The following is a 19,849-nucleotide window of genomic DNA, read 5'->3' on the forward strand; positions in this document are numbered from 1 at the left end:
AATATTTTTTTATTATTTAACGAAAAATATATTCCACACCAAAGATTGATTTATTGTTGGAAAACATCTTTTAGTACGTGGAATGGTATACGATGAGCCTTGTTCTGAGAAAACTGGATTTAATGCATGTGCGTAAAGTGTCGTTCCAGATTAGCCTGTGCAGTCCGCACAGGCTAATCAGGGACAACACTTTCCGCTTGTATAACATTTTTCGTTTAAATGAAGTCTCTTCTTAGCAAAAATCCAATTTAGGCGGAAAGTGTAGTCCCTGATTAGCCTGTGCGGACTGCACAGGCTAATCTGGGACGACACTTTACGCACATTTATTATGGCCAGTTTTCTCAGAACGCGACTCATATAAATTCAGCAATTCACAAAAGCCTAACATGAACCAGGTGTCCTTCTAATGACTATCTTACCAAACTTAATTGAAGAATAACTGCTTTAAAATCGGTTAATTTATATATAATGTATTTCTGGCTGGTTTCGACAATTCCTTTTTAGTGAATCTAAATTCGCTATGCACTGCATTACATGTGTATTCCATTTCGTGCCTAGCACTACAAGTTGCAATGTACATGAAATAACAACAGTCTAGCTGTATTTCAGTCGTTCTTTTTCTGAACAATATAACAATAAAACCTGTTGGATTCAGAAGGCTCAGGTTCGAAACTTAGTGGGGGCAGCTTTATTTCTTTCCATTTTATTGATCTTTTCCACGACTTTTCTTCAGTAATTGATCTTGAAGTTGTTAGTTATGGAAATAGCTAATATATATACAAATGTAATGGGTTTTAAATTGAAAAAAAATGAAAATGCAAAAATTGTAAAAAAGGCATTTAAACCCATTTATGTCCAGTGGACTCTCACATCCTTCTAAATTGGATCAATTTATTTCCAAAATTAGGGATTTCTAGTATATTTATTTCTATATTTAGAATATTTCTTACAGAAATTCCTTTAAGCAAACAGCGCAGACCCCGATGAGACGCCGCATCATGCGGCATCTCGTCTGGGTCTACGCTGTTTGCCAAGGCCTTTTTCTAGACGCTAGGCATAAATGAGTTACGTCGGAAATTACCTAACAATCATGTACATGCAGTCATGTATGATAACTACATGTCGCGGAAGAGTGTTTTTTTATTCTTCACCAATATAATGCACTATGCTTTAGTCATTAAGAATTTGGTATGTATGCGATCTGGCGATCTTCTCCCCGAATTGTTCGTAGCGATTTACGCTCGAAATCAGCCACCTCTCTTTTAGGATGTTTCTACACACCCCACCCATTTTCGGGTCACTAGGTCGAAGGTCAAGGTCACTTCTGACAAGCTTTTATTTATTCAAAACGTCACCCATAGCCGAGCGTTGGCACCCGCTGTGCGGTGCTCCTGTACAATATATGGCTAAAGTAAAACCTTTTTAACACTCTGGAGGGCACAATTATTGTCCGATCTTCATGACTTGGTCAGAAGATTTTTCCCAAATGGTTCTGGTTGGTTTAAAAACATGGCCAAAGTTGGCGTGGCATTTTTCCTTATATGGCAATATATGGCTATAGTAAAACCTTGTTTAGACTAGAGGCTACATTTATTGTCCGATCTTCATTAAACTTGGTCAAAAGACTTGTCCCAATCATATATTGGACTAGTTTGAAAATGGTTCCGATTGGTTGAACATCATGGCCGACAGGGGTTTTTGTATGATGTATCTTTTTTTAGCTTTTATCTCATAATACGCTATAAGATGTCAACATGAAACTTCATGGGCGTATAAATATCGGTGAGGAGAATTGAATTACAATGTATACTTTTGTTTTGATTATACCATTTATCAAGGACGTTGCAAAATATATTTGGCGGGGGATATGAATTCAAAGACTTCGCTTGGTAAATTTAATTTTTTCCGGTTATTTATTTTTATAAACTGGACGTCTATTCTGTTGCGTGATTTCCGGTAACTCGTCAACCCGTCAAAAACAATATGTCTGCGCGCAGGGAAGGCCATGTAAACCGAAAGCGGTTAAAACAAACACATTTGTTGTAATATAACAGGCTTGGCGAAAGTGGAAAAAAGCTGCCGGTCATCCGGACAGGCATTTCAGAAAATGTGCCGGTCCGGACAAAATTGAGCCGGACCGAAAAAAACAACTAGAAAATTCAAAGATGGCAGCGATCACATCTTGATCGTTTTATTCAACCGTCCCTTAAACCGATTTTAATCGCTTAGAGGTTAAACGACACCGGCAGCTAATTGGTGTTAATATGTTGTGTAATGTCAATAAAGGTGCGAAAAATTCGCGTGTCAGTGTTTATTACATGCACAATGTATTCCCTATCAGCGGTTCGGTGCGCTAATTTCAATAACGTAAGTGCAAGCCGAATAATTATCAAATTATAATTATTCAAAACGATTAAAACATTATTGCATGTACTTTGATGAAATTGCAGTTTGGAGCAGACCGGCTGTTAAATATACTGCGCACAGTATAAAACAAGTTTCCTGACATTTAATTATCATTTTAGTATAAAGGCATTACTTTTTCAGAACGTGTACGAGAAATTAATTAAATAATCAAGAGGATTCATTTACATGCTAACGCAGTGTAATTGTTAACAGAGATTCATTTTCATTTTTGCCTGGTATCAGAAAGTCCCCGGGAAGCACGATTTTTACATGACACTGTGTATGATGCAATATAACAGTTCTTTGTACATGTAACGTATTGCATTCAATCTAAATTTAAATTCGCTCGTCAAATGAAAGCTCTGCCCCATAATGCACTGTACTCTTTACACTTCTGAAAAATGGCGTTTGCAAATGGTTGTGTTATCACTAGAACATTGTTTATACTTAATAAACAACCTTTTTAAAAGCCATGCTTCATAAAGAATTTTTATATTTTATGATATTTTAATGTCCTTATCTACTCGAAAAATATGTCAAAGCTATCAAGATCTTTTTTGTTAGAAGGCAGTTGCCGATTTTTCGACTGAGTTTGAAGTAGGTGTTGTGTAACCAATTGGATTTTCTAATTGTACGTAACAAACCTTTTGCAAACATCAAAACAATGAGCGATTTCATTTTCATGATGTAGTAAGGGGTTTGCTCTTCGAATTTTCAACTTTGAAAAAAATAAGATTTGTGTGTAGTCATTTCACATTTTGCCGGTCGCCAGGACCGGCATTCTTGTTAATCCTGCCGGACCAAATGAAAATCTGCCGGTCAGGACCGGCGGACCGGCAATTTCGCCAAGCCTGCCAGGACGGACGGACGGCGGAGATAACCACAATATCCCCACGCTTTTCAAAAAGCGTGGGGATAACTATTAATTCCATATGTTTTGTGTTATTGTCCTTTATTATAATTTAGACTTTAATTTTGCCCGGAGCATATCTTAAAATTGTAAGAATAATACACTTCGAACTTATTATTGTCACATTTAATGGAATTGCAGTTCATAAGAACCATAACTGCTCAATTCAATATTTCAAAGGTATTGCCCTTGTGAATATTCATGCTGAAAGTTTGTTCAACTCTACTTAATAGTTATTTAGATGCACTTCTTAATAGCAATCTTACATCATGGGGAAACAAGTTCTTAAAAATGAACTTCCTATGCCCTCTAAGAAACTTGCATGCGGGGATATTTCATGCATACACCTGATCATAATCATTCTGGCATGGGTTTCTATAGCTTTTATGACAAATTGACTGCAAGCATCCTGTTCTTATAAAGCTAAAGCGTTGTTGTTTTTAATATTTCAGGTACATGCGACCGTTGTTAAAAAAAACCTAAACGTTTCTACCAATGGGTTCGGCTAATCGGGCAAATATCGGATAAAACGAACCGGAAGAATGTTACCAAATAAAATCAATCAAATGAAAATAAAATAAATGTGATATATTTAAACTATAGTCATGTTTGTGATATATGTTTTGCTGATGAAACACTTTTGATGTTAAACAAAAAAAAAACTCAAGTGAAAACACTACAAGATGTTACAGTTAAACCACACGAGGAAGGAGTCCAAAATACAAGCAAACAATTCCAAAGGAAAAGCTCAACAGCTGCCATATCCTAATAAGACCTCTAAGAGCATAAAGACCTCTAAGAGAAAAAGGCTCCCTGTGCCTTGCCCAACTTGTGGCAAGCGTGTAAAGCATTTGAAAGAGCATATTATGACCCATGATAAAAACGCCAAGAAACGGATACGCCTCCCAAAGCCTTGCCCTAAATGTGGCAAACATGTGAAACGTTTAAGTGGACATTTACGGACACACGCTGCCGACAGTGAAAGACACAAATACAAATGTGATAAATGTGACGGTGTCTTCTTTACAATCACAGGATTAAAAAGTCACGTCAATTCAAAACATCGTGATGATAGCGTTTTATGCGATACATGCAACAATCGTTTCAGTTGCCTGGGCCATTTAAAGAGACATATCTGGTATAAACACATTCCACGTGAACCGTTGGAATGCGATATTTGTGGCAAGAGATTTACTTTGAAACATAGTATGGAAAAACATATTCGTGAACAGCACGAGCATGTGAGGAATTTCGAGTGCAGCATATGTAATAAACGTTTTGTCAGGACAACCCACTTGAAGGAACATATGGCGACTCACTCTGACATCGCTTCCTACGAGTGTGGCTTCTGCAATAAGCGGTTCAAGTTTGTTCAGGGTCTGAACGCTCATCGGAAATTTCATTTGGGTATCAAGAACTATAAATGTGATGTGTGTGAAAAGGCATTCACATGGAGAAAGGACCTTAAACAACATAAAGTTGTTCATACAGGGGAAAAACCGTATCAGTGTGATCTCTGTGTCCAAGCTTACACCACCTTGCTAGCGAAACAAAAGCACATGAAGCGGGTCCATAAAGTCCTAATCACATAAAAGGATCATGATGAATTCACCATAACAGTAACAATGGCCATTTATGTGTTTGGTAGCGAAATCATTTACGACCTCTGAAAAATATCCTCTCGTATGCCAGAAACGAAAGTATAATAACAACACATATGCGTGTATTTAATATCCCATATACCATTTTTAAGTTGAAAAATAACGATAGAATGGTAAAATTTTAATACAATGTCAAAATATGTGTTCGATACGATACGGGAAGCGGACAACGACAACGAGCGAGGGGAGATAACCCTGGGTTATGGTTAGGGTAAGGGCAAGGGTTAGGGGTCGGGTAAGGATTAAGGTTAGGTTTAAGGCTAATCCTTACCCAAACCAGACCCCTAACCCTACCCCTTACCCTAACCCTCTAACCCCCCATGCGCATTGCAATACCAGGCCTCGCTCGTTGTCGTTGTCCGCTTCCCGTTCGTTTGATACAGGCTTCACTCAGGATTCTCTTACTGCTATGGCTTTTTATGCAACCCATTACTATATTTATCAATAGCAATACTGCTGTCAGATAAAATGATTTAATATACGTGCACTCCTCTTTATTCCAGGGCCCTCACACTACTTTGGGGGAAGGGGTCCGCAGCCCTTAGGAGGGGGAATTTTCGCGGTGTTTCCCTTTTTGGGGGATTTTTTTACTTACTCTCTTATTATTTCATTTGTACATGTTTGCACTATATTCATTGCATTTTTCATAATTTAGTATGTTTGAAAAGATTAAATTGAAATAGAATTGAGATATAATAATCATGAGGCACATCTTTCTATTAAAAAAAAATGTTTTGTTTTTTTTTAGGGAGATTTTTCCCCCCAAAAGGGGAAAAAAGTATACTTTTCAGGTGGGGGACTGCCGCCGATTTTTTAGATTGAGGGCCCTGTTTTCTTTTCAGCTTATCGGTGCAATGTACATGTGAACGTTAGGGCCCGATTTTCATCCGTCGTGCGTCGTCAGTCATGGAACAACTTTTTATTCAACCGACATCTCTTTCTGATTTTACTGAAACTGTACATGAATGGTCCTTTAGTGAATATATTTCAAAGATGTTCACATTTATTTGTTTCCGCTGAATTTGAAGGTCAAGCGAGCGTAATATTTATTTATAAAATAAATTTGTACAATCTGCTCTGAAACAACAAACACGATGTTTAATATTTTCATGTGTATTATCATATAGAGGTTCTCTTCTAAGTTTGTTCAAATCATGCCGCCGGGGTCAAAATTCACCACGCCCCATGGGTCACGTGATTTATACAGACGTTATATGGTAAATATATGTTTTTAAGTCGCTAAATCTGAAAGAGTGATGGTTTAAATATTTGACGTGGACAGTCTTATAGTGTCCCTCTACGAAGTTTGTTCCAAGTATTCCTCTGTGGTATAATTTGGCAGCGCTAAAACGGTTTCATGATTGTTCATACACATATATAGTACATTACTTAATACGTGTTATTACGATAACGTTAGGGTGAGTAGTTTAAAAAATTGGCTTGTGGCCTCGTCTCCTTGTAAGATTACTTAAATCAAGCCCGGGGTTCAAAACTTGCCGTGTCACAGGGGTCACTTGATTTATGGTGAGTACATTGTAAATCCACTGCAAAACCTTTTCTGAAATACAATTGTTGTATAGTTGGTGAATAACATCGTATAGTGGACCTCTACAAATTAGTACAAAGATAGTTAAAGTCATACCCCGGGATTCATAACATTGCACGCCTCATTATACAATCGAGCATACAATGGCCAATGTGGCAACTTTGTTGATTTTTACATGACAACATGTGACAGCATTCTATACATAGATGGTGACGTCTTTACGTTATTGTCAGTAAGACCGGTGTGTACACAATGCGTAATCCGGTAAACACTTGTTGAGGGGCAGTCCTAACAACCGACTACAGTATGTTTCTACATAAATGCATTGCCGTATTTTCTTATAAATCATGCATGAAATCTATACCACACACAGGAAAACGAATTTAATATAATTAATTCAGTAACTCGCCGGATTTCATGACTGCGTGTGTGCATTTTAAGAAAAATCGGATGTAACCAGTAACAGCACGGGAAAAAGAATTTACACGCTATGTACTACGTGCTCATGGTGAGTTTTTGTAATCACCGTTTGCCCGTCGTCCGTCGTCAACATTTTGCCTTGAAAACACTCAATAGGCCACCCACAAGGATACCCTGTTTGAGTCCGAAACTGGGTCGCATGAGGTCAAAAACGAGGTAACTATGTCAAATTAAAGAAAAAGTTTGCTAACACTATAGAAGTCAAATTTATTGTCCAATCTTCATGCAACTTGGTCATAAAATTAGTCTTGATGATGTTTCTGCCGAGTTCAAAAATGTGTCCAGTTCGTTGAAAATCATGGCCGCAAGAGGCGGGGCAGTTTTCCTAATATGGCCATAGTAAAACTTTGATTACGCTCAAGAAGTCACATTTATGGTTCAATCTTCATGGAACTTGGTTAGAAAATGGTTCCTTGGTCTGATTTGGTTCCGTTCCGTTAAAAAACATGGCCGCCAGGGGACGGGGCAGTTTGCATTATATTTTTTTAGTAAAGTCTTGTTAATACTTAAGGTCTCACAATCATAGTCCAATCTTCATCGAACTTGGTCGGATTTTTTCCTAATGATATCTAAAATGGTTACCATTCGTTGAAAAGCATGGCCGCCAGGGGGCGGGACAGTTTTCCTTATATGGCTATATTAAAACCATAGTAATACTCTTTTTGTAATGAGGATGTTTGTGCACGATGATGATGATGATGATGATGATGATGATGATGATGATGATACTGGTAATGGATTTCAAAAACATGAACGACAATCCAAATATCTTATAATAATTATTGCATTACTCAAATTAATTATTGCAATTACTTCAGATTGTTATCTTTATTTTGAAGAAATCCAATTTAGTGACGAAACCAGTAAAACAACAAGAATAGTTACATATGAATATTATTTGACCTTTCATTAACTTATCCTACTCTCTATAAAACTCGTTTATACATGTGCTTGAATTGTTACAAGGTTTGTTAACGTTGTTTTATTTAGCGAAAGTGTTTGTTGTTTTGGCAGATATATAAATATAAGCGTTATACGTAGTTGTGTGTGTTGTTTATGTTTTCAAATAGACATTTGTTTCAAATTGCGACGAAGGTATATTTTGGATAAAAGTGATAAAAGTATAAAGTTAACCTTTGCTTAACGTTAATTATACTCAAGTGCTCACCCCAGAGCCACCATGACCCTCTTGCTTTTTATGGACTATGACTTCCAACAACATCATTGGTTAACAGCCTTGCAGTGCGCACGTGAAGACTTACACTTGAGCACGTTAAGACGCGTACTTAACCCATTTATGCCTAGTGGACTTTCCCATCCTTCTAAATTGGATCAATTTATTTCCAAAATTAGGGATGTCTAGTATATTTATTTCTTTATTTAGAATATTTTTTACAGAAATTCCTTTAAGCAAACAGCACAGACCCAGATGAGACGCCGCATCATGCGGCGTCTCATCTGGGTCTACGCTGTTTGCAAAGGCCTTTTTTCTAGACGCTAGGCATAAATAGGTTAAGCAAGTAAAGAACATATATATTTAGAATGACAACATCATGCTAACGTATTAATAACTTCATTAAAAGCGAGTGAACTTCACTTTTTTTATGAAGGTAAAACGTTCATGAATACAAAACTTTATTAAACGTTCCGAAGAAGGAGTAAAATGACACCGACGAAAAAAGAGTTAAATTAAACGATTGTTAATTATTTTCGTGTGTTCAATCAAACACAATCGTGCACATAAAACACGTGTACTGTTATGAAATCATCGACTTCGCAGATTCGTTCAAACAGCATTTAATTAAAAATGTTGGTTCCTTGATTTTTGAAATATTGAAGTATACATCATTTGAGTTATTTGACAATATATAGGTAGGTATTTAAGTGTACTTAACATTCCTCCTTAATATTCAGGTATGTATTTAAGATTGCGGAAACAAGAATTTGAGTCGCAAATCGGTCTGATAGTTTTCAAAGTTTCTAGAGCAAAAGAAATAATCATTATTGTAGATAATCCATGTATTGTAAATCCATAACAGCATCTCATTCTGCGCAAATTTGCTATGCTGTCGGAACGAGATATGTAGGAAAAATGCTTGTCGGACTATGGCTAGACGTGTTAAGATAATGTGGAAAAAACATAACTGGTAAGACTTCTTTTTCATTTGTTTGAGAAACATTAACTGGACGAAAAAAGTGTTGTATTGTTTTTGTTGTAATATTTTAAGCGAATCAATAATGTTTATCTTAATAGTTAATGCGTTGCTCAAATGGTTCTCACTTAACGCGAGAAACAACGCAACACTTGTTTCCACATGAAAGTTTAATAACGCGCTGACTTGTTGGCATGTGGGCGGGGTTAAGGGTTGATTAGGCTATTGTCCTCACCACAATATGATCTTAACTGTATCTCCCTTCTGTTCTTAGGACGACGTATTGTGAAAGTTTTATGTAAATATGTTTTAGTGCTAAAGAATTTTAGAAAAAGAATAGAAACCTAGCAATTATAAACATAAACATATGGTTTTCAACCAATACATTTGTTAACATTAATGATGATAATTGAGTCGCGTTCTGAGAAAACTGGGCTTAATGCATGTGCGTAAAGTGTCGTCCCATATTAGCCTGTGCAGTCCGCACATGCTTATCATGGACGACACTTTCCGCCTAAACTAGATTTTCGGTAAGGAGGGACTTCCTCGAAACCAAAAATACCGTAAAAGCGGAAAGTGTCGTCCCTGATTAGCCTGTGCGGACTGCACAGGCTAATCTGGGACGACACTTTACGCACATGCATTATGCCAGGTTTTCTCAGAACATGACACAATTGATGATTGATTGGCTCATACATGATTATGAAACCTTTTGCTTCTGATGTATTTATTAATTGATCATGTTGCCCATGCACTTCGAACGTATGCACGCATTTGTTTTGTAGCCTGAAGCGCTGTTTATGTCTATCTGGGAATGACGTCTTTCTGGGAATGGCTGGGGTCCCGTGAGGGTTTAATTGGGCGGTATAGTTCGCTTATCAGTCTGCAGAACCGCGGGATCGACTCTATCAAAATATCTCGTATTGTAGTGCTGTTCTTGCTTCACGGACCTATAGAGCGGTCGCTCAGATTTTAAATCACGTGTCATACTTTCAGGATTTTTTTTCCGATTTATGTCGAGCAAAGTCATTTTCTATAAGAGACGAGAGCTGTTAGACATACCAATTTGATTCGGCGACCAAGAGCTTGGTTTGGTCAAAGATGTATAAAAAATACACATAGATCTTTGATTTGGTGAGTAACCATGAGGAAATGCAAAGTACTAGTTTGGTGGGTGTCTACTCAGTAAGCTTTTTCTAAATCTGTTTTGCCTTTCCGATCTTGCCGTTGCATGGTGAGTGATCCGGTGTAAAATTTCTTTTTTTCGAAACCCCAACTTTCAGCGCATGGCTTTGAATTCTAGACATGGAAGCAATGCCCGATATTAATATATCAACAATTGTCTAACTCTGTCACTTCATAAAACGTTTATGCCGAGTCAAACTCTCACATTGGTTTGTTTTAATAATTATTTTATTATTACTAATAATTAATAATACTTATTAGATGATAGATCTGGTACACACCACAATAATGTCGGACGCAAATCTTATTTTCAGACAGGCGTTTTGACAAAACAGGCGTTCATCAAAGGATCCCAAAGCCATATAAAGCAGTATACGGTAAATGCTAGCATATTTGCAAATGGTCCTGCTGTCGAGGTAACGGCGGGTAATTGCATAAAATGTATCAATACCGTTTTTTTCACGGCATGATATGCAAGTTATTTGTAATCACTTTAAAAACAAAATACTGACTTTATGGTTCAATATATTTACATTAATTGTTAATTTTATTTTATATAAAATATAATTGTCGTATAACATAATCATATTAGAATAGTGGATGGGTACCAAGTACACAAAAGTAATAGTGCATGTTCTTATACTTGTCTTAACCTACAACAAGACAATACTTCGTAAGCAAATTCTTACTAAAAGGACGGTACATAACATATATTTCGGTTGAGACTAAAGACCTATTTATAAGTATAAGAGTATTGGGGTCAGCAAAACACATATTCCCAGTTCCAATACTATCAGTCTGCGTAAAACAGATCGCAGGTCACTGATTCAGCAGAAAAATATACACAGGAACTTGACATGTAAACAATTACGTAGACTTTATAATTACTGGGCCGCAAACTTATATAACAGGTATTAAAATAAATGCTTATTACTGTTAGTTACTTATGTTTCTGAAAATTACTGTCGAAATATGTTATTCCAAAGTCTACATGCCATACTGTTGTTAACTGTGCATGTAAACTTACTTGTAGATTATGTTAATATATTATAATATTTTGTTATCTTGTTTACATAAATAAACTTTTAAACATCCTAATCAAGATCGTTAGTTTTGAGTTAAAACCGTCAGTCACCAGGTAAGAAATATATTTAATAATTGACGCTTAACGCAGAAAAAGAAATAACATTTCATGAATAATTAAGAATAACATTTAGGACACGAAATAAATATCCAAAGATCATATAACATCTAAAAGATCCCGAGTAAGAATTAAAAGTTGCTCTGTAGTAAAATCTACCGGTTAATAACTTGGTGCAGAACACGGTTTTTGGATGAAAGGATATCACAGAAAGTGAGACAAATTATTATAAACAAATGTCTACAATAAAGTTTTACAATGTCTTAACCACATTTACCTTCTAACCAGGACAACCTTTTACCGCCAGCTACTCCGGTCACCCCGGAGTGATCACAACAAGCGACGGCCCAGCCTGATCAACAACCAACATCAAAAAGTGAGTCAAAACTTTCTTTACAAACACGAGAAGATTTCGTTAATAGTATAAAACAACATGCAAAACAAATAAGAGCAGATTTTAATAGAAAATTAAATTCTACGGGAGTTGTGTAATCCCTTTAAAAAACAAAATACTGACATCATGAATTCAATATATTTACATTAAATGCTAATTATATTTTAATATTAAAAGTAAAATGATAATAATATTTGATATAAAACATAAAATTAACAAAAAATATTTAGTTTATATTGATTCTATTTACAGTGTAGAGACTTAGTTAATATTGATTGTTTTACTGTTGCTTCACCACTTATGATGTATAAGAAAAAATTAACTGTTGATGTATTTTCATTATTGAATTATTATTTTTAATTATATCGTTTCAGGCGACGTGGGTATTATCACGACACCTTGCTTTCATAATTATATCATTATAACTTTGTTTGTGTTACTATACTATACGGCGTACAAATACAACACCATCTTAAGAATGGTATACTAATACAACACCATCTTAAAAACGGCGTACTAATACTAATACAACACAATCTTAAGAACGGCCTACTAATACAACACAATCTTAAGAACAGCGTACTAATACAACACAATCTTAAGAACGACGCACTAATACAACACAATCTTAAGAACGGCGTACTAAAATACAACACAATCTTAAGAACGGCGTACTAATACAACAATCTTAAGAACGGCGTACTAATACAACACAATCTTAAGAACGGCGTAGTAATACAACACAATCTTAAAAACGGCATACTAATACAACACAATCTTAAGAACGGCGTACTTATACAACACAATCTTAAGAACGACGTACTAATACAACACAATCCTAAGAACGGCGTACAAACACAACACAATCTTAAGAACGGTGTACTAATACAACACAATCTTAAGAACGACGTACTTATACAACACAATCTTAAGAACGGCGTACTAAAATACAACACAATCGTAAGAACGGCGTACTAATACAACACCATCTTAAGAACGGCGAACTAATACAACACAATCTTAGGAACGACGTACTAATACAACACAATCTTAAGAATGGCCTACTAATACAACACAATCTTAAGAACGGCGTACTAATACAACACAATCTTAAGAACGACGTACTAATACAACACAATCTTAAGAACGGCGTACTTATACAACACAATCTTAAAAACGACGTTCTAATACAACACAATCTTAGGAACGACGTACTAATACAACACAATCTTAAGAATGGCCTACTAATACAACACAATCTTAAGAACGGCGTACTAATACAACACAATCTTAAGAACGACGTACTAATACAACACAATCTTAAGAACGGCGTACTAAAATACAACACAATCGTAAGAACGGCGTACTAATACAACACAATCTTAAGAACGACGTACTAATACAACACAATCTAAAGGACGGCGTACTAATACAACACAATCTAAAGAATGTCGTACTAATACAACACAATCTTAAGAACGGTATACTAAAATACAACACAATTTTAAGAACGACGTACTTATACAATACAATCTTAAAAACAGCGTACTAGTAAACAACATATAGTCTTAAGAACGAAGTACTTATACAACACAATCTTAAAAACAGCGTAGTAATACAACACAATCTTAAGAACGGCGTACTAATACAACACAATCTTAAGAACGACGTACTAATAAAACAGAATCTTAAGAACGGCGTACTAAAATACAACACAATTTTTAGAACGACGTACTAATACAATACAATCTTAAAAACAGCGTACTAATAAACAACATATAGTCTTAAGAACGACGTACAAATACAACACACTCTTAAAACAGCGTACTAGTATACGACACAATCTCAAGAACGGGTACTAATACAACATAATCTTGAGAACGGCGTACTAATACAACACAATCTTAAGAATGACGTACTAATACAACATAATCTTAAGAACGGCGTACTAATACAACACAATCTTAAGAACGACGTATTTATACAACACAATCTTAAGAACGGCGTACTAATACAACACAATCTTAAGAACGGCGTACTAACACAACACAATCTTAAGAACGGCGTACTAATACAACACAATCTTAAGAACGGCGTAAAATACAACACAATTTTAAGAAGTGCGTACTAATACAGCACAATCTTAAGAACGGCGTACTAATACAACACAATCTTAAGAACGGCGTACTAATACAACACAATCTTAAGAACGGCGTACTAACACAACACAATCTTAAGAACGGCGTACTAATACAACACAATCTTAAGAACGGCGTACTAAAACAACACAATCTTAAGAACGGCGTACTTATACAACACAATCGGAATAACGGCGTACTAATAAAACACAATCGTAAGAACGGCGTACAAACACAACACAATCTTAAGAACGGTGTACTAATACAACACAATCTTAAGAACGGCGTACTAATACAACACAATCTAAAGAACGGCGTACTAATACAACACAATCTTAAGAATGGTGTACTAATACAACACAATCTTAAGAACGGCGTACTAATACAACACATTCTTAAGAACGACGTACTAATACAACACAATCTTAAGAATGGCGTACTAATACAACACAATCTTAAGAACGGCGTACTTATACAACACACTCTTAATAACGGCGTACTAATACAACACAATCGTAAGAACGGCGTACAAACACAACACAATCTTAAGAACGGTGTACTAATACGAAACAATCTTAAGAACGGCGTACTAATACAAGACAATCTAAAGAACGGCGTACTTATACAACACAATCTTAAGAATGGCGTACTAATACAACACAATCTTAAAAACGGCGAACTTATACAACACAATCTTAATACAACACAATTGTAAGAACGGCGTACAAATACAACACAATCGTAAGAACGGCGTACTAATACAACACACTCTTAAGAACGGCGTACTAATACAACACAATCGTAAGAACGGCGTACTAATACAACAAAATCGTAAGAACAGCGTACTAATACAACACAATCTTAAGAACGACGTTCTAAAATACAACACAATCTTAAGAACGACGTACTTATACAACACAATCTTAAGAACGGCGTACTAATACAGCACAATCTTATTCATATCAACTTTCATATTGATACAAACAGGTTAGTTGCATCGCCAACCATAGGTATATTGATACAAACATGCTTATTGCATCGTCAACCAGACAAACTATCAATCACGACGTTGTCTCCGTGAAATACAGAGCAATAATCAGATTGGTCCGACACACAGCAATCTTTCTCTAAATACGCCCTTTATAAAGGAAACGGTAATTGGCCCAGTCCCAATCTTCCAGGAAATCCGCACATTTTTTTCTGAGGAAAACTGATAAACAAAAAAAGCAATTATCATAAATGTGTAGGCAGAGAGTGAATATTTGTAAGACCCAGAATTTACGCCGCACGATAGTTTAACACAAACCAGAAGAGTGTGCGTAGCAATACATCTGCTATTCCAACGGCATCATTTCCTGTCGCCTGCTAAATATATGCATATACCACAGGTTGTTAGCGTGTGGCTATGATTTTAATTAGTGAAAACATCATTTTGAATGATAAATAATCATATTATGACGAAAAATTAACTTTTCTGAAAAAAAAATATTTCACTATCAAATATATATATAACAAGGTATGCAACTCAAAATCAGCCCAAAACGGGGTGCATCGCTTTGAACAGCCATATCTTCATAAATTTTGCAGCGATTTTCACGATCTCGGTCTTATTCAACGCAGAAATGAATTTCCTTTCTGGAAATGTATATGTCTTGCAATATTTTAACAAATGCTGGGTCAACTTTTAAGAAATAACACGATACACAACACGCATGACCCAGTTGACAGTGATCATGCTGTCTTTAAGACTGAAATCTTCACGGAGTAAAGGGCAACTTCCCTACAAAGTTCATGTAGTTCGATACCATAATTCAATAAAACGTATGAAAAAACATTATTACCGTTCTTGTCGTTACATTCTGCATCAAGACTAACTGTCCAGCGCCGTTTGAAACCTTTGTTTACATACATTTCAACTAACTGACATTTTAAACATACGAGTGATTTCATTGGTCCAATGCGGAGGTGTGTCTTTACAACTGGAGATTTCATTCATAAAGAATACATGATCACTGTCAACTGGGTCATGCGTGTTGTGTATCGTGTTATTTCTTAAAAGTTGACCCAGCATTTGTAAAAATATTGCAAGACATATACATTTCCAGAAAGGAAATTCATTTCTGCGTTGAATAAGACCGAGATCGTGAAAATCGCTGCACAATTGATGAAGATATGTCTGTTCAAAGCGATGCACCCCGTTTTGGGCTGATTTTGAGTTGCATACCTTGTTATATATATATTTGATAGTGAAATATTTTTTTTCAGAAAAGTTAATTTTTCGTTATAATATGATTATTTATCATTCAAAATGATGTTTTCACTAATTAATATCATAGCCACACGCTAACCACCTGTGGCATATACATGAACACAATTGTGCGGATTCCAAAATTTTACTATAGTATTATTTGACTGATTTAAAATCGGTATTCTGCACGTCAGATATTCGTTTAACACACGCATGAATCTGAACGCTTTGTTTCTTTTTTCTTCAGATTTATACATTCACATATCTTATATGCTGCATTATACTTAATCATTACAATTCGTGAATTCTGAGCGCTATAAAGAAACAAACATATTTCTGTGAACAAGATATCCTGCGCTGATGTTGGTTTGTGTTGGTGAAAATAAGCAGTAATATCAATGAGGTCAAAGATGGTTTTTTTTTCAGCGCAGCTCTAAGCTTCGTCACACCGACATAAATAGGCTTAGAGGCTAGTTTATGTGCTTTATTTTTTCTTTATTAGCTCTATTTTATTATGTGTTATGTATTTATTGTTGGAAAACAGAAATAATATATGAACATGAAATAAAAACATAAAAGCTAACCGATCCAAACGCAAATCATCCATATTTATTTCAAATATTTACATGCGTTATCTTCGAACATAGCTTTTTAAGTGGTTTTTTTTTTGTAAAGAGCTATTTAACTCGATAATTATGATTTCATGATTGTTATAAATAAATCGAAAGTGTTATATATCATTTTATTTTATTTCAAACACGTCAATCATCTATTATTTACCACCAATTTTTGCATTATAATTATTGCATGTTCCGGATATGATCTCATATTTACTAGTATACAACTCTAGTTATCCAAACGCGATTGTGTTGCAATGAACATTTCCATTGTAAAACTTATGTAAAACTTACAATTTTAACTTGTTCAAATGTCAATTATGAAAAACTATTCTTAAACAAATTATTTCAGGATAGGAAACAATACCACTTAATACCTCGAATTTGGTTGGCGAACATATCTCCAACTTTTTAATGCACTGATTTATTACTTCAAATAGTGTCAACATGTAGATTAAAACGTCATTTAAAATTAAGAAATTTTCGGAACATTGTTATAAATCGCCACATAATATATTGAAAACCTTCCTTGAATGAATTGCCATACAAATCTTGGCTAGTCGATACAGTTATCCATGTAAAATAGATTGCGTCAAAATCATCTTAACATAAAAGTTAAACATGTTTTTTTTTCTTCAAATGCGAAAATGCAAGGGAATATTTTTGTATTGTATTGTTTCGTCGAAAATGATTTGTTAATACGCTGATTTCGACTTTGTTACGCTTCTTTAAACGTGATTAAAACCTTGCACCATCAGTTGTTTAGCAGAAAAAATGTATCGCTGCATTTGAACGACATTATTCGTAACTATCAAACTTCAAGTAACCCGTATATCGTGATTTTAAGTTGCTAGGCAACATATTGTGCAATTCAGAGATAACGGCAATCGTATAATCTCAGCGACTTGGTTTCCATGACGAATGCTTGGCATGTAGCTGAGTATCGGATATATTGAAGCCTTGCGTTTCGCGTGTTTTCATTATTCGGAGCGCCGTATCACAACTGTGTCTTACATGTGCGGTATTAAGAAATAAATCTTTGTATTAAAAATGTCATTGTACATTCTTTATTTAGTTTTACTTCAAACTGTTTCGTCACAAACGTCTAGAGAAACATCGAGATCGAGAATTCTCAAAAGATTGGATAGACTTGAAAACGATGTATCAATGATCCGAAATAATATCATCGAAGACTTAAGAGCTGAATTGCGTAATTTAAAAAAAGATCTGAATGAAGAAAGGGATTTACGAATTGAGGAAATATCTACGCTTTCCAACAGGTTAACGGGATCGTCGGGACAGGTTGATAAACACGAAGAAGAACACGTTTCTAAAACACAGCACGGGTCATGTGATTGTGAAGCGATTTTGAGTCAATTTGAAAATCTTATGGCTGCGTTCAAGAGAGAACAATCTGAGAACATATTACTCCGAAATGAATTTCACAAAATGATAAAACAGCATGATTTTGAAATCGGAAATGTAAGCGAAAAAATTAATAACATGGATTCTACATTAAAAAATGTGGTAAAAACATTTCGTTCAGAAATAGACACCATTAAAAATGAAACAATTGCGGCTCAAAAAAATATAGATTACATGCGCCCTTTCTTCAATGACGGGTTAATTCATTTAAATGAGTCATTGGCGAATCGTTCGTTGAATACATTAAAGGAAATATCTCAGATTACATCAGATACGGCCAATCTTAAAACGTCGAATGAAATGTTGAAGAACATAACGGATTCCTGTGACAGCATAGATACGAGTGGCGAATATGCAATGTATTCCGCTGTGTACCCAGACGGCATGATCGTCTTTTGTGACGTTGACTCCCAGAAAAAGGGATGGATGGTTATACAAGAGGAGGAAAGATGGGTCTGTCGATTTCAACCGCACTTGGGCAGATTACAAAGCTGGTTTCGGTGACTTGAGTGGGGAATTCTGGTTGGGTAATGAACATATCTACCAGATGACAAAGGACACACCGAGAGAACTTAGGATTGACATAGAGACGTTCTCTGGACGAAAAGTATATGCGATGTATTCTGAGTTCAATATTTCATCAGAGTCTGAGAAGTATAAGCTCCATCTGGCCGGATACACTGGGGACGCAGGAGAAGGTTTATTGTTTGAGTATGATCTTCCAACTCACAACGGTAAGCCTTTTTCAACTTTCGATGCAGATTATGACCGCAGAAAAGGTTGCTGTGCATGCGAATGTGGAGGAGGTTGGTGGTACGGCGATTGTTTCCTTTCAAATCTTAACGGTAAATACTACGCAGAAAGACCACCAGGATATCAAGGAATTCTGTGGTACACGATCGTAGAGTATAACAGATCTTTAAAATTTGTACAAATGAGCATACGCTAAAAATGCAGTTTGAGAACTTGATATAACTTTATAAATCATGTCCATTATAGCATAATAAAATAATTATCTTTCTTATTGGATATACCCAAATTATGTTTGTATGTACATTTAAATATTTCAATATATTATCAAATATATGTAATATATAAATGATTTAAGAAACACAAATGGATGAAAAACCCTGTCGCTTGGGTTATTTGTTTTCATATTGCATTGTTTTACATTTTCATAATGTACTCAATATGGTGTGTGAAGCGTTTAAACAACACTTATCAATTGAATTTGTTGTGCTATATCTTTATCTAGCTGTAGTATTTTTTTTGTATTCTTATTAATTTTCTCATATTCAGCAAATGTTTTAACTTCGGGTGAAAGTATTGCAAATAAAGATCCAATTGATCGTCATATGTGTTTTGTCCTGTCTAATAATTCAATCACTCCTTGAACGTTAACTGAGTTTCATCTAGACGTGTTCCGGACGGACGTGTGGGAAGACAGACGGACGAATATAAGGAAGCATATAGACCATTTAGTGGAACATTATCAGGAGACTAAAACATAACAGTTTCTAATACAACCAATATTTCAGAACTGAC

At 35.4% G+C, this 19,849-nt stretch overlaps 1 protein-coding gene and 1 pseudogene across 2 annotated transcripts in view; both read left to right on the forward strand.

Annotated features, from left to right (window-relative positions):
- Positions 1–5,675, forward strand: part of LOC127848330 (zinc finger protein 98-like) — a 6,294-nt gene extending 619 nt beyond the window's left edge. For both annotated transcript variants that reach the window (XM_052380720.1, XM_052380721.1), the window contains exon 2: positions 3,769–5,675. In XM_052380720.1, coding sequence (XP_052236680.1) covers positions 4,000–4,908 — 909 coding nt within the window. In that variant the 5' untranslated portion in view covers positions 3,769–3,999 and the 3' untranslated portion in view covers positions 4,909–5,675. The remainder of the gene's footprint in view (positions 1–3,768) is intronic.
- A 12,929-nt stretch (positions 5,676–18,604) lies between these two features.
- LOC127849092 (ficolin-3-like) lies at positions 18,605–19,597 on the forward strand (annotated as a pseudogene).
- The last annotated feature ends 252 nt before the right edge of the window (positions 19,598–19,849 follow it).

This window comes from Dreissena polymorpha, chromosome 10 (assembly GCF_020536995.1).
Source record: "Dreissena polymorpha isolate Duluth1 chromosome 10, UMN_Dpol_1.0, whole genome shotgun sequence".
NCBI classification, from domain to species: Eukaryota; Metazoa; Mollusca; class Bivalvia; order Myida; family Dreissenidae; genus Dreissena; species Dreissena polymorpha.